The 23,524-nt window shown below is 37.7% G+C and overlaps 1 protein-coding gene across 1 annotated transcript in view; it reads left to right on the forward strand.

Annotated features, from left to right (window-relative positions):
- CSTF3 (cleavage stimulation factor subunit 3) overlaps positions 1-23,210 on the forward strand; it is a 78,974-nt gene extending 55,764 nt beyond the window's left edge. The window contains exons 6-21 of the mRNA XM_010358347.1: positions 1,304-1,370; positions 1,453-1,487; positions 1,712-1,838; positions 4,236-4,313; positions 5,048-5,210; positions 7,963-8,072; positions 8,529-8,645; positions 8,915-8,989; positions 10,711-10,854; positions 11,266-11,368; positions 14,996-15,065; positions 17,049-17,244; positions 20,656-20,809; positions 21,812-21,906; positions 22,027-22,087; positions 22,505-23,210. Of these exons, the coding sequence (XP_010356649.1) occupies positions 1,304-1,370; positions 1,453-1,487; positions 1,712-1,838; positions 4,236-4,313; positions 5,048-5,210; positions 7,963-8,072; positions 8,529-8,645; positions 8,915-8,989; positions 10,711-10,854; positions 11,266-11,368; positions 14,996-15,065; positions 17,049-17,244; positions 20,656-20,809; positions 21,812-21,906; positions 22,027-22,087; positions 22,505-22,707 (1,798 nt within the window). The 3' untranslated portion in view covers positions 22,708-23,210. The remainder of the gene's footprint in view (positions 1-1,303; positions 1,371-1,452; positions 1,488-1,711; positions 1,839-4,235; positions 4,314-5,047; positions 5,211-7,962; positions 8,073-8,528; positions 8,646-8,914; positions 8,990-10,710; positions 10,855-11,265; positions 11,369-14,995; positions 15,066-17,048; positions 17,245-20,655; positions 20,810-21,811; positions 21,907-22,026; positions 22,088-22,504) is intronic.
- Positions 23,211-23,524: the final 314 nt, after the last annotated feature.

Genomic DNA, 23,524 nt, shown 5'->3' on the forward strand with positions numbered 1-23,524 from the left:
ACAGGCTGGAGTGCAGTGGCACAATCACGGGTTCACTGTAACCTCAACCTTTCGGGCTCATGCGATCCTCCCACCTCAGCCTTCCAAGTAGATGGGACTACAGGCACGAGCGGCCACACTTGGCTGATTTTTTTTCTATTTTTTTGTAGAGATGGGGTCTCCTTATGTTTGAGACTCCAAACATAGCGGGGTCTCAAGTGTAGGCTAATGTTCCTAGGCTGGTCTCAAACTACTGGGCTCAAGCAGTTCTCCTGCCTCAGCCTCCCAAAATGCTGGAATTATAGGCATAAACCACAACACCTGGTCTGTTTATACTTTATTGTGTTATATTGAAGTGGAAGTTCTTTTTCCCTAATGTACCCTTTACATTTTAACATAAGTAGCATTTTAATAAAACTATACTTTCCAGATTTCTACATTTTACTTTAGAGCTAATAGATCTTCAGACTTAATGTATCATTAATGAGAGAACCTCAGATTTCCACATTTGAATCTGCTATGTATAGAATTATGCAACTTAAAGGATATAAAGATAAGTAAGACATGAGCCTTATTTTTGATAAACTCACAAGCAGTAGATAAAGGAAACAATTTATGATATTGACAAGCTTAACATCAAATAATGACTTTATATACTTACAAAGATGTCTTTAATTTTTGTTTATAGAAAATGTTCAAATGTTGTTCTGATCCTGTATCAGAAGCTACGTTTTACTTATAAGTACATTATTTATTTATTTATTTATTTATAGAGATGACTTTATTTATTTATTTATTTATTTATTTATTTATTTATTTATTTATTGAGACGAGGTCTCACTGTGTTGCCCAGGCTTGTCTCCAACTCCTGGCCTCAGATGATCCTCTTGCCTTAGCCTCCCAAAGCATTGAGATTACAGGAGTGAACCACTACACCTATCTTCAAATAATAATTTATGTTTCATTTTTTTTAGAGACAGCATCTTGCTCTGTCACCCAGGCTGATGTGTAATGGTACATTCATAACTCACTGTAACCTTGAAATCCTGGGCTGAAGCAATCCTCCCACCTCAGCCTTCTGAGTAGCTAGGATTACAGGTGCACACTACCACGCCCAGCTAATTTTTTTAATTTTTATGTTTTTAGAGACTGGGTTTTGCTATGTTGCACAGGCAGGTCTTGAACTCCAGGTCTCAAGTGATCCTTCTGCCCTGGCTTCCCAAAGCAATGGGATTACAGGCACGAGCCACTATGTCTGGCCTCATTGTAGATAAATTTTAATAACAAAAGAATTTAAAAACCACGTCTTTCATGTTCATTTCAGAGAAAAAATGGCTCAAGCATATGACTTTGCACTGGATAAAATTGGAATGGAAATTATGTCCTATCAGGTAGAGTTAAAACTTTTTAATATATGCACTTCAATGTGAAAATACCAAGAAAGATAATTAACATTTTATTTTTATTTCTTAGATTTGGGTGGATTACATCAATTTCCTAAAAGGCGTGTAAGTATTTGTGTGTATATATACATACATATATATATATATATATATATATGTATGTATATATATACAGTTGATTTAGCTAAAATATAATTTTTAGTTCTTTGAGAAATCTCCATACTATTTTCCATAGAGTTGTTCTTTGGGTAGATAGCCAGTAGTGAGATTGCTGGGTTGAATGAGATTTAGCTATAATATAATTGATGGCATTTCTTATACAATCTCAGGGAAGCTGTAGGATCGTATGCAGAAAATCAAAGAATAACAGCTGTCCGAAGAGTTTATCAACGAGGTTGTGTTAATCCGATGATCAACATTGAACAACTCTGGAGAGACTATAACAAGTATGAAGAGGTAAATTAGGTCAGAGTAGTTGTTTATTATAAACCAAGCCATTTTAATTTTTATGCATTGTGGATTTGTAGATTATAGTCTTTCTATATCAGTGTTATACATTTCTTTATTGATTGTAATGAAAGCACTATAATGTTTTTGCAAGGTTTTGAGAGTCTCCATATTAGTGTTATTTTTTAGAGGATACTCTGAATAACAATAGTTCTTATAAAACTATTTTTATTCTGCACTAAGCCATATCCACACATTCATACACACACATACATATTGCCATTGACCTATAAAACAGTACCTTTTGGGAATTATGTTTCCAATAGTACCTTTTGGGAATTATTTTTTAGTTGCTGTGCATCTCTATCACCTGATTACAGTGATGTGATTATTGGTTTGAATTTGTGAGGTGTGTGACTACAATCCAAGATCTTTGTGTTATTGGTATCTGCTTTTAATAACTGAGCTAATCAATCTGAATACATAAATACACATGCCAAGTAAGCTCTAGCGTTAAAAGGAAGTTCCTTAGCTGGGCATGGTGGCTTACACTTGTAATCCCAGTACTTTGGGAGGCCGAGATAGAAGGATTGCCTGAGCCCAGTAGTTTGAGACCAGCCTGGGCAAGATAGTGAGACCCCATCTCTAAAGAGAAAAAAAGGAAGTTCTTCGTATGTATATTGTGATTTCGAAGAACTATATAGGCTAGTGAAATTGTTCCCTCACAGGCATCAGCTGTGGTTTTCAAACTTTATGGTTTTTGGATTTTAAAAATTATTGAAGATCACAATAATTTTTTATTTTTATTTTTTTGAGACAGGGTCTTACTCTGTCACCCAGGCTGGAGTACAGTGGCACAGTCGCAGCTCATTGCAGTCTCAACTTCCTGGGCTCAGGTGATTCTCCTACCTCAGCCTCCCAAGTAGCTAAGACTACAGGCATGCGCCACCACTCTCAAGCTAATTTTTTGTAGAGATGGAGTTTCTCCATGTTTCTCAGGCTGGCCTTGAACTCCTGAGCTCAAGCAATTCGCCCGCCTTGGCCTCCCAAAACGTTGAGATTACAGGCACAAGCCACCATGCCTGACCAAAAACTGTATTTTCCAAAACAAAAAATGTAGTTAGAAGAGTGGCATTATTTTATATTTTCACAAATCTCTTTCATGTCTAGTTTAATAGAAAACAGCTGGATTTTCATATCTGCTTCCATTCAGTGTGTTATATACTAAATGTCACGTAGCCTCTGTAAAACTCCTGTATTTTTATGAGAGACGCAAATAATGTCTTAGTATTATAACGACAACTATTTTGATCTCATGGACTCCCTGAAAGGGTCTTAGAATCCTTGGAGTACTCACTGAGTGGTAATGTTTATCTTTCCTTGCTACTTCTGTTTGTCTCTTTGAAAAGTGTTATACAACAGAACTAGTTAGAAAAGGGCTATTAGCCAGGTGTGATGGCTCATGCCTGTAATCCCAGCACTTTGGGAGGCTGAAGTGGGAGCACTGCCTAAGACCAGGAGTTTGAGGCCAGCCCAGGCAACATAGCAAGACTACGTCTTAACAAAAAAAAATTTTTTTAATGAGCCAGACCTGGCAGGACACACCTGTAGTCCTATGTCAGGAGGCTGAGGCAGGAGGATTACTTGAGCCCAGGAGTTCAAGGTTCCAGTGAGTTAGGATGGCGCCACTGCACTCTAGCCTGGGTGACAGAGGAAGACTCTTGTCTATAAAAAAGAAAAGGGGCTATCAAAGTCAAACCATGGCTATTCACCCAGATGAATCTGTACATCTTTTTTTTTTTTTTTTTTTTTTTTTTTTTGAGACGGAGTCTCACTCTGTCGCTCAGGCTGGAGTGCAATAGCACGATCTCGGCTCACTGCAACCTCTGCCGCACCAGTTCAAGCAATTCTCCTGCCTCTGGCTCCCAAGTGGTTGGGATTACAGGCGCACGCCACCACACCCAGCTAATTTTTTTGTATTTTTAGTAGAAACGGGGTTTCACCATCTTGGCCAGGCTGGTCACGAACTCCTGACCTCAAGTGATCCACCCAACTCGGCCTCCCAAAGTGCTAAGATTACAGGCATCAGCCATGTCATTTTTTTTTTAGTAGAATCTTACATGAAATAATTGACCCTTTTCAAATGATTCTATCTTTAAAAGTTCCTGATAAATGGAAACTTACTGCCAGCTCATAAGATGTAAGCACATCCTCCTTAATCTTTGAAATGTATAATGTGATTAAACCTTTTTTTTCCTGTTTTTCATGAGCTGTATGAACCTTTATTAAACAAGAAATCTTTTAAAATAAAGAATTTAAAGTTATTTAGTAAATGAATAAATTAACTGTATTGTGCTAATTTTTAAGAAACTATACTTAATTTTAAAATATTTTTGTTTTTTCTAGGGTATCAATATTCATTTAGCTAAAAAAATGATTGAAGATCGGAGTAGAGATTATATGAATGCTAGACGTGTAGCAAAGGTATGGAATTCCATCCATCTATTTTAATGATTATTATGAATCTGTTGTTTACAGCAGAGCTTTCCCTGTCTGGTATTACTCTTGATACTTTCAATCATTAGCAATCTTAACAGCAATTAATTGCAAAGTCTGAGGAGATGACATATTTGAAATGAAATATCTCTTTGTACGAACAAAATATAATAAATTGGGTTTAGAAGAAATTATTTTTTAAACTATGGAAACAGGACATAGAGACAAGACTCTACTTAGAATTGATGAAGTAATTCTTTTCCCTCTCTTATTTGGGTTTGTCTGAATATTGTATTATTCTGTGATCTAATAACATAGCTCACAGTGACACATTTTGATTGCGTGCATACCTTTCTATTCATTGACACTCTTAGAAGTTAGGAAAAATAGCCTATTAATATAAACTACTGAAATTTTAGAAGACAGTTTCTCCAAAGATGGCAATAATAAATGCCACCAGGTCTTCAATTCTATTGATCTGTCAACTCTTATATCCTGTAAAGTAACCTTCTAGATCACTTATAGAGAGGGCTCCTGGGAATCTGTTCTTGAGTGGTAATACTCTCATCTTTCTCTCTACTCTTAGTTTTCAGATTATATTAACAAAGTGGTATTTGGAAAAAGTAGGCATTTTGAACAGTCTTCCAAACTGATCTACCCCATCCCCCATACATCTGAGTTGTTCCTGGCTCACCAAAGAATTCTAAATGCTTGTTGTCTAGGAATATGAGACAGTAATGAAAGGCTTGGACCGTAATGCTCCCTCGGTGCCTCCTCAGAATACTCCTCAAGAAGCTCAACAAGTAGATATGTGGAAGAAATATATACAGTGGGAAAAGAGCAACCCTCTTCGTACAGAGGATCAGACCCTTATAACAAAAAGAGGTAACAAGATTAACCCTCATGACTTCAATTACATGTATGTTAGGCCACTTGGTATCCCCATATGTTACTAAAACTTTTTTGGCCGGGCGCGGTGGCTCAAGCCTGTAATCCCAGCACTTTGGGAGGCCGAGACGGGCGGATCACGAGGTCAGGAGATCGAGACCATCCTGGCTAACACGGTGAAACCCCGTCTCTACTAAAAATACAAAAACTAGCCGGGCGAGGTGGCGGGCGCCTGTGGTCCCAGCTACTCGGGAGGCTGAGGCAGGAGAATGGCGTAAACCCAGGAGGCGGAGTTTACAGTGAGCTGAGATCTGGCCACTGCACTCCAGTCCGGGCGACAGAGCGAGACTCCGCCTCAAAAAAAAAAAAAAAAAAAAAAACTTTTTTACCCATAATCTTTTTTTCTTTTGTTCTTCAGATTCAATAATTCCTATAGATGTATCTCCATATTCACTGAACCTTTGTTTTCATCATATGCAGTCTGCAATTAAGCACATCTAGTGAATTCTTTATTTCAGATACAATATTTTTCAGTTCTATAAATTTCCATGTTAGAAATTTTTTATTTTTTATAGTTCTTTTTTATGGTGTCCATTTCTTAGTTGAGATTCCTTGTGTGTTCTTTACCATCTTTTTCTTTATATCTTTGAACATATTTATAACAGTAGTTATAAAGTCTTCATCTGCCAATTCCAACAGTCTGGGCCTTTCAACCACCATGGAGTTTATTTTCTTTGATTGTTTTTTCTCTTGATTGTGGTTTACATTTTCCTATTTCCTGTTTAAATTTTTTCTTTTAGATATTGTACGAATGTACAAATGAAACATTGTAAAGACTCTAGATTCTGTCATCTTCCTCTGAAGAATGTTTTTTTATTTTAGCAGGAAGTTAAGTATTACTGTCAGATTACTTGGACTTTGTGGAGGCTTGGTTTTATACTATGAAGACAGATCTGTTTTAGTTTTACCCTTAATCTCAGATTAAATACTTTATTCTTGGGACATAGTCTTTACTCCTAAGACAATGAAAAGTCTAAAGTATTTGCCCCAACCATCTAATCGGATGGGACTCAGATTCTAAACTTCATCTCCCTTAGTTGCTGAGGTATCTGTTCAACTCTTTCCACCTTCCAGCTTTGTTTTCTGCTGGTCTGGTTGTATCCTTTCCTGTGTATGTACATTTTAGGGATCAGGTGAGGATTTGAGAACATTTATGCCCAGATTTTCAGGCTCTGGCTTTCTCCTTTTGGGGATGTCTCCCCTCAATTTCTAGCTGCTCTCATAGGCCAGAACTCCATGTTACTTCAGGACAGTACAACTGCAGCATTTGACTTGAGTTCTAGCTATCCCAGAAGTGCACGACATGGGCATGCGCTTGAAGGGAAAAGCCATATTAAATGTGGATTTCACCTAGTGTTGTTCTACCTTTTTAAGGGCTCAATCTCCTGATTTCTGCTTCTTTTGGTCATTTCCAGTACCTTTAGATAGTTGCTTTTGTATTTGTGTTTGTTTATAATTTTTACTTGCTGAGGGTTGGTCTGATACAAACTACTATGCCAGTGCCAGACTCTTAATTTGGAGCTTTATGAATTCCTCAATAGTGGCTTGCTGTCTTACTTGTAGGTCTTTGCAAATATTGTTTCCTTTGCCTACTCCATTTTTGTATCTATTCCATACACCACTTCATTTATTTGCCTCTGACCAGCTTCATCCCTTCTTCAGGTGTTGTGTTACATGTCAGTTCCTTAGCAAAGCCTTTCTTGAGTCCCTAAACTATGTTAAGTCCTCCTGCTGTAAGTTTTCAGAGTACACTCTATACTTTCATCATTATAATACTTTTCGTCTTTGCTTTCTGTCTATCCTCCCCATATACTGCAGACTTCTTGAATATAGGAAGTCTTATTCACTTGTATATTCACAGTGCCTTCCACATTCCCTGTCATATAGTTGGTGCTTGGTAAGTATTAACTTAGGCTGGGTGCAGTGGCTTACATCTGTAATCCCAGCACTTTGGGAGGCTGAGGTGGGAGGATTGCTTGAGCCCAGGAGTTCAAGACAAGCCTGGGCAACATGGTGAAACCCCGTCTCTATACTACAAGATTTTTATTTTTTTATTTTATTTTATTTTTTTTTTGAGATGGAGTCTCACTCTATCACCCAGGCTGCAGTGCAGTGGCGCGATCTCCGCTCACTGCAAGCTCACCTCCTGGGTTCACGCCATTCTCCTGCCTCAGCCTCCCGAGTAGCTGGGACTACAGGCGCCCGCCACCACACCCAGCTAATTTTTTGCTTTTCAGTAGAGACAGCGTTTCACCATGTTAGCCAGGATGTCTCGATCTCCTGACCTGTGCTCTGCCCGTCTTGGCCTCCCAAAGTGCTGGGATTACAGGTGTGAGCCACCGCACCTGGCCACAAGATTTTAAAAAACAAGCCAGATGTGGTGGCACACATCTGGTCCCAGCTACTTGGGAGGTTGAGGCAGGAAAATCACTTGAGCCCAGGAGGTAGAGGCTGCAGTGAACCATATTTGTGCCACTCCACTCCAGCCTACGTGACAGAGACCCTGCTTCCAAAAATAAAAAAAATTAATAAGTGATGGATAGATGGAGGGAGCTTAGATGGATGATGGTTTTTATTTCTAATTGTCATTGATTCTTGAGGATCCTAATTTGGTTATGATACTTATATTGATAGTTTTACAAATAATAATTATTTTAATTGAATGTTGTTTGTTAATTTCTTCCCTTAGTTATGTTTGCTTATGAACAGTGCCTGCTTGTGCTGGGCCATCACCCTGATATTTGGTATGAAGCTGCCCAGTATCTTGAGCAGTCAAGTAAACTGCTTGCAGAAAAGGGAGTAAGTGTTCCTTCCCTATCCCCACTTTGATATTTTTGTGGTTTTGATATAGCAATGATTTACTGAAAAATATAACTGAATTTTGGTAGTAAAGCATAAGTATTGAAAATTTAAGCTTACATTCATATGAATCTTAGTGACACTCATATAATTAAACCTCCTTAAAATTAAAATAAACTGGCAGTTTTTTAACATATTAAAGTGATGAATCATTTAGAGTACTTGCATGGTTATTTTGTAAGTTAAACTACTGAAGGGAGTTTTTGGAATTTTTTTAGAATCCAGAAATGCATATGTGTTTATGTATGTTTGTGTGTGAATACACATATGTGTGTGTACATACATGTATGCTTTCGTAGACACGTATAAGTAAATAAAATAGATGTAACTATTAATTTTATTCTCTCACAACTATATTAGAATTATTGAAGATGAGCTTTCTTTTTTTTCTCCTAGGATATGAATAATGCCAAATTATTTAGTGATGAAGCTGCTAATATATATGAAAGAGCCATAAGCACTTTATTGAAGAAGAATATGCTTCTTTATTTTGCATATGCAGATTATGAAGAGGTAAGTAAAAATGTTTAGAGCCTTCTTATAATTCAATTTTTTACTGCAAGACTGAACTTTTTTTCTGGCTGGTTGTTTGCCAGGCATACTGCTTTTGGTAGACAGAGATGATGCCAAATGAACAGTTATTAGTTGTCAGCTTATACTATATTTATGCTCAATGGAGATGCCATTGGGGGTGGGAGGTTATAGCCTTTGGACTCCTTAGAGCTCAAATCCTGCGTATTTATGACCATATGTTGATACTCACTTCTTCTCTAACACCTTAGAGTCGCATGAAGTATGAAAAGGTTCACAGTATATATAACAGACTTCTGGCAATTGAGGATATTGACCCCACCTTGGTGAGTAACTTTACAGATCTCTTTTTTCCTACCTTTACAGTCTTATCTAACAAAAAATAATTTAAATTTATATACAGTAAAATTCACTGTTTTTGTTGTGTAGTTCTATGAATCTTGACAAATAACATTGAGTCATGGGATTACCACCACAATTAAGATAGAAAACACCTCCACCATCCTCCAAAAGTTCCCCCTTGTGACCCTTTTGTAGATATAACCCTTCCCTCTGCCCTTACCTCTGACAATTACTGATCTGTTTTCTGCTAGAATTTTTCTTTTTAATGCAGCAGTAGAAAATAGATACAGAGGCACTTTCTCTAACACTTTCTTTGTGATCATGGTTTGAAGCCACTATGCCACAGAATTGTTGCTTAATAAATATTTCTTTTTAAATGAGGCAGGAGAAACCAACATCCTGGGAAGAAATTAGACTGAAACTCACTTTATTCTAAATCCTGCTCTATCATAGTGGTTTTCAAAGCCCCAAGTGCAAAAGTGCAGTTGTGCTCTCCCATTGGGAGAGGAAGGGGACAGGCTTGTGGGTGTGTCTTTAGACCGTCTGCCTCAAGTCAATTATAGCTACACTACTTTTTCTTGTTAATGATTTATATTGGGATTCCACTGCTATAATTCCTACATTTATTCATCATCTTATAATTAATTCCACAAACATATCTAGCAAATATATTGAAGTCTATGCATTGTGCTAGACTCCAGCAACATAATGACAAACTAGATAAAATTCCTTTTCTTGAGGAACTCATAGTTCATCCATCCATCCATTCATCCATTCATCCATCCATCAAAACTGGATAACATAGCTAGACATTATCAAAACTGAGCAAACCAGGACCCTACTAATTAGTCATTTGTTCACTAAACAAAACTGCATATTCATGATGTGCTGGACATTCTGTAGGTGCTGGGTATAAAATGGCTCATCGTTTATCCATGAAGTTCTATTATATGTTGTTTGGAAAATAGAGTAGTGGGCTTTTAAAAAGAAACCAAGAAAATATGAAGTTAAACATGTATTGCAGGCTGGGCGCGGTAGCTCACACCTGTAATGCCAGCACTTTGGGAGGCTGAGGCAGGTGGATCATGAGGTCAGGAGATCGAGACCAGCCTGGCCAAAATGGTGAAACCCCGTCTCTACTAAAAATACAAAAATTAGCCGGGTCTGGTGGCGAGCGCCTGTAGTCCCAGCTACTCGGGAACCTGAGGCAGGAGAATGGCTTGAACCCGGGAGGTGGAGGTTGCAGTGAGCCAAGATCGTACCACTGCACTCCAGCCTGGGCAACAGAGCGAGACTCTGTCTCAACAAAAAACATGTATTGTAAAACATGCTTGTATTAAACCAACTCTTGAGTTTTTTAGATATTGTCATTGATTAATGGAGTATGTTCTAGTAGTGTCACACTTTTCACTCTTAAACTTTACATATTCTAGAATTAGATAATGGTAATGATTGCACAACCTTGTAAATATATTTAAAACCACTGAATTGTAACGGGTGAATTTTGTGGTATGTGAATTATATCTCAATAAAAAACAAATTAATTTGCATGCATCTCTTAATACCAGAAAAAAATTCGCTTGTGGATTTAAATAGAATATTATCTAAATTCCTACTTTCTAATTTATTGGGTATTAAGGATTGCTTTCTTATACAGGAAACATACTGCCTAACTTATAGAACACAAATACTTTCTTTTGCATAGGTATATATCCAATATATGAAATTTGCACGGAGAGCAGAAGGCATCAAATCTGGAAGAATGATATTTAAAAAAGCAAGAGAAGATACCAGAACCCGCCACCATGTCTATGTTACTGCAGCACTCATGGAATATTACTGTAGTAAGGTAAATACTGAAATAACAGTGTAAAGGTAAAACAACTTCCTTCATCTGAGGTTCGTAAAAGGTGGTTTTAGCTTCTGTCATTAAGCTTTTATTGCTCCATTTTGTAAAGGCAGTCTAAGTGTATCTGTGTAAAATTATATGGAGCATCATCCAAATCCCCAACTGCCTGCTAATTTATGCTTTATTAATCACTATATTTCTAATTCATGCTTTACTAATCATTATATTAATGACTAGTGATTTCTAATCACTAAACTCCTTTGAATAGTTTCTAGCTCAGCAATTTTTACTTAACATGATTTTGTTTTAATTCTTATGTATTTTGTCATATTTAGGTGTAATTTTAATATTCTTTTAAGTATTTTATCTGACATTTCATGGAAATCTGTACTTTATTTTCTTTACTTGTAGGACAAATCTGTTGCCTTTAAGATTTTTGAGCTGGGGCTAAAAAAGTATGGAGACATTCCAGAGTATGTCCTGGCCTATATTGACTATCTTTCTCACCTCAATGGTAGGTTGATTCTAGAATCTATAATGGTTACTTAATATTAAACCATCTGAAATTATGTTGCTAGATTTCTTCCTTCTTGAATGTATTATAATTTTGACATAGCAGACAGGCACTTGTTAGGCACTCAAGAAATACTTGAGTATAACCATGAATATATTTACTGAGCAATGGTAGATGCTTTTTGACTTTGCAGAACTGTCTTTACAGTAAAGTAGCATCAGTAGTGGGATAAAGCTTCAAAGTCAGAGTCAGGAGACATAGAGTTGTTTATATTCATCTCTGATGACTCTGGGCAAATCATCTCCTGTTTCCTGGAAGGAAAACAAACAAACAAAAAACCCTCTGGCCAACAAAACTCAAACTCAAAAGATGCCCAAATAGTAAAGTAGAACACTTTGAGGGTACTGGGGAAAAGATTCAAAAAGAAACATTTTGGTTTTTAGTGTTTATTTCCCTATTCTGTTGTGTGAATAACACTGGCCATCCTTTACTGAGTTCCTACCGTGTACCAGGCACTGTGCTAGGTAATTCATATATGTATATCATTTAGTCTAGTTAACTGCAGTCCACAATATGTAATTTCTTAACAAAAAAAGATGTAGTATAAAAGTTGGTTTTTTAGTCTCAGATACTTGGAAGGATCACTTGAGCCCAGGAATTGGAGATTGCAGTGAGCTGTGATCATGCCACTGTACTCCATCTAGCCTGGATGACAGAGCAAGACCTTGTCTCTAAAACACATTTAAAATAAACGAATAGACCAGGCATGGTGGCTCACGCCTGTAATCCCAGCACTTTGGGAAGCCGAGGCAGGCAGATCACCTGAGGCCAGGAGTTCGAGACCAACCTGGCCAACATGGCGAAATCCCGTCTCTACTAAAAATACAAAAAATTAGCTGGGCATGGTGGCAGGCGCCTGTAATCCTAGCTACTGGGGAGGCTGAGGCAGGAGAATCGCTTGAACCCTGGAGACAGAGGCTGCAGTGAGCCGAGATCGTGCCATTGTACTCCAGCCTGGGCAACAAGAGCAAAACTCTGCCTCAAAAAAATAATAATAATAAATTAATAAATTAATAAAAATAAATACATCACTAAAAGTTGACTTAAAGAAATATGCAATTATGTGTCATGTAAATGATTATAGAATTAGATATCATAGGTATAAATCAGTAATTTTAATATTTCAGAAAAGCATTCTATTTATTTAAATAATATAAAAGAATAAAACTGAAATATGATTTTGTATTTCAGCTTAATGATTCTACATTCTGGGAAAAAGACTTAACTCCAAAAAATGAGATAGTGGGGCATTTAATATTCCTCATCAATCTTAAATTGCTTTGCCTGATTTTTTTTAGAATAGTTACTAGTATGTATATTTTTATTTTTTTAAAATGAGGATATCTGGTGTTAGGATTATTGTCTTCCAAAATCAGTATCTTAGATGATTCTTTCATTCATCTATCCGTCCATGAAACATGTATTCATTACCTTCTGGTTACTAGGGTCTGGGAATACAAAGATGAATAGGATTCACCAGAACATTTTTGTGGGGGAATCCAATGTGTAAATATAATTGCATCATCATTTGATGGTTCATTGTAGCATAGTTCTGAGGTTAGGTGTATAATCTTAAATTTCAGTTTTCTCACCTGTAGAATGGTTATAATAAGAATACCTTTCATAGGATCGTTGAGAGGGTAAATGAGTTTTTGCATGTGTTTCACTTACATATAGAATGTTGTGGTTATTCCATAAATGTTAACTATTTATGATGAGGGTGGTGATCATTAAAAATGTGCTAAATACTGTAATAGATTCCTGAATGAAGTACTGTGGAAGCACAGAGAAGAGAGTATAATTTAAGTTATAGAGCTATGCTGCACAATTATGGTAGTCACTACACTATTAGGTATTGAGAACTTGAAATGTGACTAGCCTGGGCTGGGTGCGGTGGCTCACGCCTGTAATCCCAGCACTTTGGGAGGCCGAGGCAGGCAGATCATAAGGTGAGGAATTCCAGACCAGCCTGACCAATATGGTGAAACCCCGTCTGTACTGAAAAATATAAAAACTAGCCAGGCATGGTGGCGTGCACCTGTAGTCCCAATTACTCGGGAGGCTGAGGCAGAGAATCGCTTGAACCTGGAAGACAGATGTTGCAGTGAGCCAGTATTGCGCCACTGCACTCCAGCCTGGGTGACAGAGCGAGACTCCATCTCAAAAAAGAAAAAAGAAATGTGGCTAGGCCAAAATGAGTTGTGGTGTAAATGTGTAACTACATACCAGAATTCAAAGACTTAGGACAAAAAAAAAAAAAGTGAACTATCTTAACAATTTTTCATATTGATTACATGTAGAAATGATAAGATTTGGAAGTATTTGGTTGATTAAATATATTAATTTCACCTATTTTTACCCATTTTTATTAAATTCCACATGTGGCTTGTATTATATTGCTGATGGACAGCAGTGTTCTAGAGGGTGTCATAGACAAGGGCACATGAGTTGGATTTTGAGACATGAGTGGTAGTTACCCAGGTAAAGAAAGATAAATGCATTATTCCGGGCAGAGAGCACAACATGTAGGCAGGCAGTGTGAAAGTTCTGTGGAATGGTAAAAAGTGTGTCTGGAGCAAAGCTTGGGATAAAACAGAAAAAGATAAAATGTAGATTTGTTTAACATTTTTTAAAGTATAATATGTTAAATTGAAGATAGAAGCCACAAAAATAGTGCCATCTTCTTTGGTTTAATATATTTAATTTCTTGGTTTTATTTTGCATATGGACATGTAATAAACTGAATAACTGCCCTCAGGCAATAAAAAACAACTGCTCTGCTGGGTTAATTTTTCTTTTGAACAGCTTCATTGAAGTATAATTTGTATACTGTAAGTCCATCCATTAGGTGTACAATTCAGTGGTTGTTAGTAGTAGATTCAATAGTTGTTGTTACTGTTAGATTCTTAAGTTTTAAAAGATAACTTAGAGTTTACCAAGAAGGCAAAAAGTGTCATTTTCCCACTTCCAGCTACAGAGGACCTCCTAAGACTCTTAAAATTTAATACACCTCTGTCAACAATTCTTAATTCATTTACATTTCCATATTTACCTGCCAACCTAGATATTGTACCTCTGCAAGAGTTAAAGTAGCTAAATATAGCGTAGTCCTGGTGCCTCAAAATAAAAAACTCAATTATTTCTAAGTTTGAGTTTGCCATCCTTCCACGTTCAATGTGTTTAAAAATAGCAGTAGTCTGACTAATGTCAGCAGATATGTACTTGTCATTATTTTTAAAAGGCAAATGGGATACCTGGTTCAGACAGCACTGTTATAAATGGTTTTGCATTAGAACTGCAGTATAGTAGAGGAGGGCTGAACTAGAAGGGAAAAAAACATGGCTTCCAGTTACTGCTCTGCTACTCAATCACCAAGAGCCAGATCAAATCTCTTAATCTTCTGAAGCTCAAGTTTCCTCATCTATAAAAACCAAGTGTGATAATAGTTAACGTTTCTGCATAGGATTTTTGTAAGGATGAAGTGAGATAATGCATATGAAAATATTGTTGCATCGTAAAAGTGAATTTAAAAAAAAAAAACATTTAAAATATTTTTCAATATCCTAGAGGACAATAATACCCGAGTTTTGTTTGAACGAGTTTTAACATCTGGAAGCCTTCCTCCTGAGAAGTCTGGGTAAGCCATTGTGAAAAGTTGTTGGTCGGGTTCTAAAGACAGCTTTCTTACCTGAATTGTGTCTATGGGGTGAATGTTTGCTTGAGTATGAGTTTCAAGAGAAATTTCCTTTCCTTCTCAAGACTTATTTTACCTATCAGCTATACTTTTATACCTGTTTAAGATTATTTTTAAATTTCTGCACAGTGATTAGAATTGTTTTTAAGAGATGCCATAGCAATTTATTATCATCTTTCTTGTTTACTATATATCTCTAACCAGATTACAGGCTCATGCCTGTAATCCCAGCATTTTGGGAGGCCAAGGTGGAAAGATGACTTGAGCCCAGGAGTTTGAGACCAGCCTGGGCAACATAGTGAGACCCCGTCTATACAAAAAAAACTTTAAAAATTAGCCGGGTGTGGTGGTGCATGCCTGTAGTCCCAGATACTGGGAGGCAGAGGTGGGAGCAGGAGGATTGCTTGAGCCCAGGAAGTTGAGGCTCCAGTGAGCTATGGTCATACCTCTGCACTCCAGCCTGGGTGACAGAGTGAGACTCTGTCTGAAGAAAAAAAAAAAACCCAGAGAGAGAGAGAGAGATGTGTGTATATATATGTATATGTATGTATGTGTGTGTATGTATACACACATATAATAGATATACAATACAATATATATGTATATATACATACACACACACACACACACACATATCTCCCTAGAAATTGATATTAACGTGTTAGGCATTCTGAAATTTTCACCCCCCTTACTCAAAAGCAAAGACTCTTCTTGTATATTGAAAGTTTGTTTTACATATTATGTCTCTGACTTATGGTTTTGTCTCTGTTAGTTTTACCATACAGAGGAACAACATTGTGGATTGGTACAGTGGAAATATATTAAGGCTTTGCAGTCTTGTTCAATATCCAGCTCAGCCAACTAGATGGCAAATTTCATAGCTATACCAATCCTCATTTTCTTATTAACAATAATGTCTACCAGTGTAGGATTTTTTGTGATAGCCACACATCTGGTATATAAGAGGTACTTAATATATTACTTTAGTACAAAGGTGCATAGTGACATTTAAGCAGTCTCAGAGCATTAATCTTAGCTGTTAGAACAATGATGAGGCACCAGTTTGTCCCCAGTGATCCACATTAATGGGAAACAATAGAGTAATCATACTAGATTTTGGAGTATATTTTTATTCATATATTAGATGAAGAATGTATTCTACATTATAATTCCTGCCACTTAAACAAAATAATGAAGCCGCATTATTCAGGAGAAATTAGAAATCTGTCTAGGTTCCTTTTCCAACTCCTCCACCTAGAGTTTACCCTCTCTAAGGTAAGTCTCTCATGTTGACCACAAAGAAGAGGCTATATACTAAATAAGTAAAAACTCAAAAATGGGCTTAAATACTGAAGTGATAGGTTTATTATTTACTTTGAAATACTTAAGCAGGCCGGGCGTGGTGGCTCGTGCCTGTAATCCCAGCACTTTGGGAGGCCAAGGTGGGTGGATCACCTGAGGTAGGGTGTTTGAGACCAGCCTGGCCAACCTGGGGAAACCCCATCTCTACTAAAAATACGAATATCAGCCGGGCGTGGTCGCGGGCGCCTGTAATCCCAGCTACTTGGGAGGCTGAGTAACGAGAATTGCTTGAACCCGGGAGGCAGACGTTGTGAGTTGAGATCGTGCCACTGCACTCCTACCTGGGGGACAAGAGTGAGACTCCATCTCAAAAAAAAAAAAAAAAAAAAAAGAAATAAGCAAAAATAAGATGAAGCAAATATGGCAAAATATTAGCAATATAGGTAGTGGTATATAGGTATTCATTATACTATTCTATTTTTCTATAGTTTAAAAATCTTTATAATAAAAAGTCACTCTTAATAACTTACGGGAAAAAGAGAGAGCTTAAGGCGTTTTTGTAAATGAACTGCCTGCCCTAAACCCAGAATAATTAAAGTATTAATTGTATTTCTTTTCTTGCAGAGAAATCTGGGCCCGATTTTTAGCATTTGAAAGTAATATTGGTGATCTAGCTAGTATACTCAAGGTGGAGAAAAGACGGTTTACAGCATTCAAAGAAGAGTATGAAGGGAAAGAAACGGCTTTACTAGTAGATAGATACAAGTTCATGGATTTATATCCTTGCTCTGCAAGTGAATTAAAAGCACTTGGTTATAAGGTATGTACTTAGGATCAAGATGTGGAATGTCCTCACTTTTCCAGTGTTTTAGAGGAGTTCATTGATAATCTGCACTCTAAATTCTGAGATGTGAATTAATCTAGTTTTAGAATAGATTTGCAGGAAGCAAGAAAAAAGTTCAAAGATTTTCCTTGGGTTTAGGAAATGCTGAGTGTCAGAGTAGCTGTACAAAATGAGAATTGAAATGGGATTTAATAGTTTCATTCTGTCCCTGAAATTGTCAGTGCCTTATATCTTATATCTGGTGGGCAAGATGGAGGGGGTGTGGAGGGAAGGAAAAACAAAAGAAAATCTGAATGTTACCTTAGTTATTACTTTTTTTCTAATAGTTCTCATCAAAGTGATAAATATATTTTGACCGATTTCTTAAACCAAATATAGTTCCTGTTGCATATTTTGTAAGATATAATGAAGAAACATTACAGCTTATTAAATCCATAAAGTTCCTTGAGGGATTTGTATTCTTAAAACAGCACTCCTTCAGTGACCTTTGGGGGAATTAACTCATCTATGAATGGAACTCTTCTATAGAGACTACTGAGTCATAAGAAAACAAATCTGGCACCTGAACCTGTTCGGGCCACAGGGAGAGATTAATATTTACAAAGCCCCAGAAACATCCCTTGCTAAGAAAACCGTTACATCATCTCTTAATCTTTCTGTGACATGTGAACAAAGACTAAGATGGAAATTCACAGAGAAGTCCTTGGTTGATCTCTTTAAGCCAACCACCTTTAGGATGTTCCTGACCATCATTCTCCTTTTTCTCATAGCCCTCTTTTAGCCTGGGTCTTGCTCTGTCTGATCCAGGTAAAATATTTTGAGAAAAAACTACCCATAATTGATATTCAGACATTTTTGTTAATGGAAGCCCTATTTCTGTGCCAGATGAAGATTCCTAGTATGAACCATAGGATTACTGCTCAGGGATAAGTTAGTTTCTTCTTCTAGTTTTAACTGCTTCTCAATGAACAGTCAAAGATATTTTAAGACTACAGTAAGTCCTTATTTAACATTACTGATAGGTTCTTAGAAACTTTGACTTTAAGCTAAATGATATGCAGCGGGTCCTCAAATAACGTTTTTGTGTTTAACATGGTTTTGTTATAACCTTGATAAGAAAAAAATTGGTTTTGCTATACATCGTTTCTCTCTCTCTCTTTTTATTTTTATTTTTTTTGAGATGGTCTCACTCTGTCGTCCAGGCTGGAGTGCAATGGTGAGATCATGGCTCACTGCAGCCTTGTCTTCCCTGGGCTCAGGTGATCTCCTGTTTCAGCCTCCCAAGTAGTTGGGATTACAGGCAAATGCCACCACACCTGGCTAATTTTTGTACTTTTTTGTGGAGATGGGGTTTCACCATGTTGCCCGGGCTGGCCTCTAACTCCTAGGCTCAAAGGATCCACTTATCTTGGCCTCCCAAAGTGCTGGGATTACAGGCAGCAGCCATCACGCCTAGCCCATCATTTCTCTAAAAGTTGCAGTTTCCTAGAACCTATTAACAATGTTAAGTGAGGGACTTACTGTACTTTGTGCCATTGCTAGAAAAGGCTATTTCAACTTTTCCAAGATGAAAATGAAAATTAAGGCAGTTAATTAAAATAAAGATTTGCCAGGCATGGTGGCTCACGCCTATAATCCCAGCACTTTGGGAGGCTGAGACGGGTGGATCACTTGAGCCCAGGAGTTCAAGACCAGCCTGAGAAACATGATGAAATCCCATCTCTACCAAAAAAAGAGGGAAAAATACAACAATTAGCCAGGTGTAGTGGCACTTGCCGATGGTCCCAGCTATTCGGGAGGCCAAGGTGAGCCCAAGAGGGAAGCTGAGGCTACTTTAGTGAGCCATGATCAAGCCACTGCACTCCTGACTGGGTGACAGAGCGAGACCTTGTCTTAAAAAAAAAAAATTAAAAAATATAAATAAACAGATAATAAAGATCTTATAGTGGCCAGATATGGTGACTCACACCTGTAATCCCAGCACTTTGGGAGGCCGAGGCGGCTGGATCATCTGAGGTCAGGAGTTTGAGACCAGCCTGGCCAACATGGTGAAACCCACCCCGTCTCTACTAAAATGCAAAAATTAGCTGGGCTTGGTGGCGGGCATCTGTAATCCTAGCTACTCAGGAGGCTGAGGCAGGAGAATTGCTTGAACCCGGGAGGTTGTAGTGAGCTGAGATAGTGCCACTGTACTCCAGCCTGGGTGACAGAGTGAGACTCTGTTTCAAAAAAAAAAAGAAAATAGCAAGTATTCAGGAGTAGAATTACTTCCTGAATATGATGTTTTCCATCTTATATTTCTGTTTCTACTCTTGTTTTTTGGGGAAGGATTAATGTGCTTCTATGTGTTATGGTGAGTGGTATGGTGTATATGTATCTGTGTGAGAAAGATTTTTAAAAAGTGATACCTAATGTGCCTACCATTTAGATTTGCTTATATAATTAATACCAGATGTCACCAACTGCATTTCAACAAATTTTGAGAAAGTGGAATGCTTTTATATCCCTCGTTGGTGGCAAAAAGGGGTTATTTTGTTTCTAGACAGACAGAGTGACACTGGGTTGCCTGGAGCAGAGGAGCTCCTCTGAGATAGGGCCTCTGTTCATAGGTGACTGTATTGCTCCCTTTGGCATATCTTGTCTCAGCCCTGGCAGGGCAATGCTAGTGTACTGAAAGGAAGACTGTGGATGGATTTGAGGTCAGAGAGGCCTGCCCTCCCAATCCTCCTCTCTCTACTTATTAGCTGTGTGACCTGGGAAACAGCAAAACCTTTGTGAGCTTCATTGCCTTCTATAACATGGAGAGTTACTATTTGCCTCATCAAAGAGAGAATAAATATCTAAAATTGGCTGATGAATAGTGTCTGCTCAATAAATATTCCTTGTCCCCTGTAATAAATAGTACATTGGAAATAACTTTTCATTGCATTAGCAAAATCTTAACCTGTGTGATGCCTTCACAAAACAGGACGTCACTTAATCCAGCTTTGTTTAATGAAACTGATGTTCAATTCTAATGAGGTGTCAGAAGATCTAAAATCTTGAATTTTCCTCCAAATTATCCTGACCTCTACTTAGTTCCCAGTCTTATGACTACCCAAAGAAACTTGTATCTGTCCCACAAATGTCCTACCTGGCAACAATGAGTTTAATGACTTTTGACTTGTGTTGGGGTAAAGTTATAATACACTGAGTCTTAGAACCCAATAGCTTTCCTTGTTGAGTGACAATCTTTACCATCATTAGAGTCCTTGCTTATCCGTCTCCATTTTCTTCCTGTGGTTTTAACCCAGATATTCACACTGTATCCTCAAGGTTATGAATTGCACGATTATTCTCTAGTAGTCCCTTTTTCAGGTTTAGGATTCTTCTGTTCTGCATTTTCAGGATGTCTCCCGTGCTAAGCTAGCAGCTATAATTCCAGACCCAGTTGTAGCTCCTTCTATAGTGCCTGTTCTGAAAGATGAAGTGGATAGAAAACCAGAATACCCTAAACCAGACACTCAGCAGATGATTCCATTTCAGCCACGACATTTAGCACGTAAGCCATGACTTTAGATCCAGTACTGAGACCTCGGTTTGTTTGTTGATTTAAATCCAAAGTGTGGGGGTAAAGTGACATGGCCTCTCAATTGTGGGTTAATTATTAGACTTACGGTCACTATGACAAGTGATTTAGCTTTAATCTTTGAAATAGATTAACTAAGAATGTCCTAAAAACAAAACTTCAATGATCTAGATTCCAGGAACCCATTTTGGCAGTAATACTTGGTTTTGAGAAATGCTGCTATGCCCAGGTGCAGTGGTTTATGCCTGTAATCCCAGCACTTTGGGAGGCCAAGGCAGGTGGATCACCTGAGGTCAGGAGTTCAAGACCAGCCTGAACAACAGGGTGAAACCCTGTCTTTACTAAAAATACAAAAATTTTCTGGGCATGGTGGCACATGCATGTAATCCCAGCTACTTGGGAGGCTGAGGCAGGAGAATCACGTGAACCCAGGAGGTGGAGGTTGCAGTGAGCCCAGATCTTGCTATTGCACTCCAGCCTGGGTAACAAGAGCGAAACACTGTATCAAAAAAAAAAAAAAAAAAAAAAGCTAAACAGCTTTTTACCTGAACAGCTGGAAACTTTCTTCACTGATACAATTTGGTTTCTTTACTTACTAATGGTTAGTAGCCTCTCTAGATTCTTTTTGAACAAAGCCCTTCTGATTAAATATGCTGTTGAATAATTGACTTGAAAAAGGATTGCTAAACAATTGACTTGTGTAACTCAGAAACAGTCTTTGACAAAAACTGACTTTAGTTCAGTCCCCGATTGTCTTATACAAAGTCACTTGTCTACTTCTCTGCCTTGCAGTGGCCATGGCATTGAGACTACTCTGTCTCACCCACTTTGGTTTGGTGAAGCCCTAAAAGTATTTTCAGTGTCCAGAACAAAGCAGCATAGACATGGAAGATCTTTATGTGCAAGTCACTTGATTTTAGCTCTGTGTAGAAATTCTTCCATCCCACTTGATTCATACTTTTCTTTTTCTCACAGCTCCAGGCTTACACCCTGTACCTGGTGGAGTGTTCCCAGTCCCTCCTGCAGCTGTTGTTTTAATGAAACTTCTCCCTCCTCCTATCTGTTTCCAGGTTTGTTCACTTATTTTCACGGTAGATACTGGCTCTGTGGGTTACAGTAATTGTGTATAAAGTTACTGCTATTTTAACTTGTCAGATTACTGGGATTAAAATTTATTCATGTCAAAATAGGGTCCTTTCGTACAAGTAGATGAACTGATGGAAATTTTCCGAAGATGCAAGATACCAAATAGTAAGTAACAGAAGCTCCATTTCAGAGTGTCATTCCACATTGTTGTCTCATAAGCAGTAGAGATTATTATTCTCTGCCACTGAAGTTTTTGAAACCAGCCAGCCAATTTGAAGTACAGTGAAACCCAGGAGTTACCCAAACCCTCTTTGGCAGAGAGAGGCTTATTCATATTGAATTCCACTAAGTAAAATGCCATAAAAGTTTATCTTTTCTATTCATGTGAACATGTACTTTGGCTTATGAAAATTATTAGTTTTAACAGCAGCTTTTGTCTTTTTCTTTCATTATTTAGTATCAGTAGTACTATCCATGTTTTGCTAAATTAGTAGGCTATGAAATGAACTATAAAGTGTCCACAGTTGAACATACATACCCTTTCATAGTGGAATATGTTTTTACGTTTTGTTGTTTTAACAGCTGTTGAGGAAGCTGTGAGGATCATTACTGGTGGGGCCCCAGAGCTAGCTGTAGAAGGCAATGGCCCTGTGGAAAGTAATGCAGTACTCACCAAGGCCGTCAAAAGGCCCAACGAGGATTCAGATGAAGATGAAGAAAAGGGAGCCGTTGTCCCCCCTGTTCATGATATTTACAGAGCACGGCAGCAGAAGCGGATTCGGTAGGGCTTAAATGCCTCTGCAGAAAACTCCTGTCCAGGATTCCTTTTGCCTCAAGTCGTATGTTTAAAAGAGACAACGCTTTGTTACAAGGTTCTTGGAAACAAAGTTGTATTGTCATTGGTGCCTCTATCATATGGTTCTTGAGAAAAAACAAACCAACCTGTGTGAATTTTAGAATATGGAACAGACCTATGCTCTAAGCAAAATTAGGTTTTCAAAAATGTGAGAACAATACAAAATGGCAGAACCACATTTTGTTCCCTCTTCAAGGGTGTCTTGTATGTGCCGCTTGAAGATTTGTGAGTTTTTCAACAGTTTTATTTTAAAAACTGGATGGCTTATGATTGTAAAGCATTTTATCACATTTTCTGAAAACAATTGTTCTTGGTTTGCTTATGTAGAGTCCTGCCTTATTGTTTGTTTTTATTTATGGCAGAATGTATGAAATCCGTTTTGTAGTTTGAAATTTTAAAAGTCCTTTAAAAAATAAAAGGATTCAGAAACATCATGCTTCCTCAGCTCCTTTCAGATTTTATTTACAATAACTACTTATTTTATTTTTCCAATACCATTTAAAAATAAACGTCAGTACAAGGAAAAGTCATCTTGTATTTACTAAATGTATTAATCACACACCTGGTCTTTTTTGGTGCTAACTAAAAACATTTTTTTTTGTTTTTTTGAGACGGAGTCTTGCTCTGCCGCCCAGGCTGGAGTGCAGTGGCCGGTTCTCGGCTCACTGCAAGTTCCGCCTCCCAGGTTTACGCCATTCTCCTGCCTCAGCCTCCCGAGTAGCTGGGACTACAGGCGCCCGCCTCGT

Source organism: Rhinopithecus roxellana, chromosome 15 (assembly GCF_007565055.1).
Source record: "Rhinopithecus roxellana isolate Shanxi Qingling chromosome 15, ASM756505v1, whole genome shotgun sequence".
NCBI lineage: Eukaryota > Metazoa > Chordata > Mammalia > Primates > Cercopithecidae > Rhinopithecus > Rhinopithecus roxellana.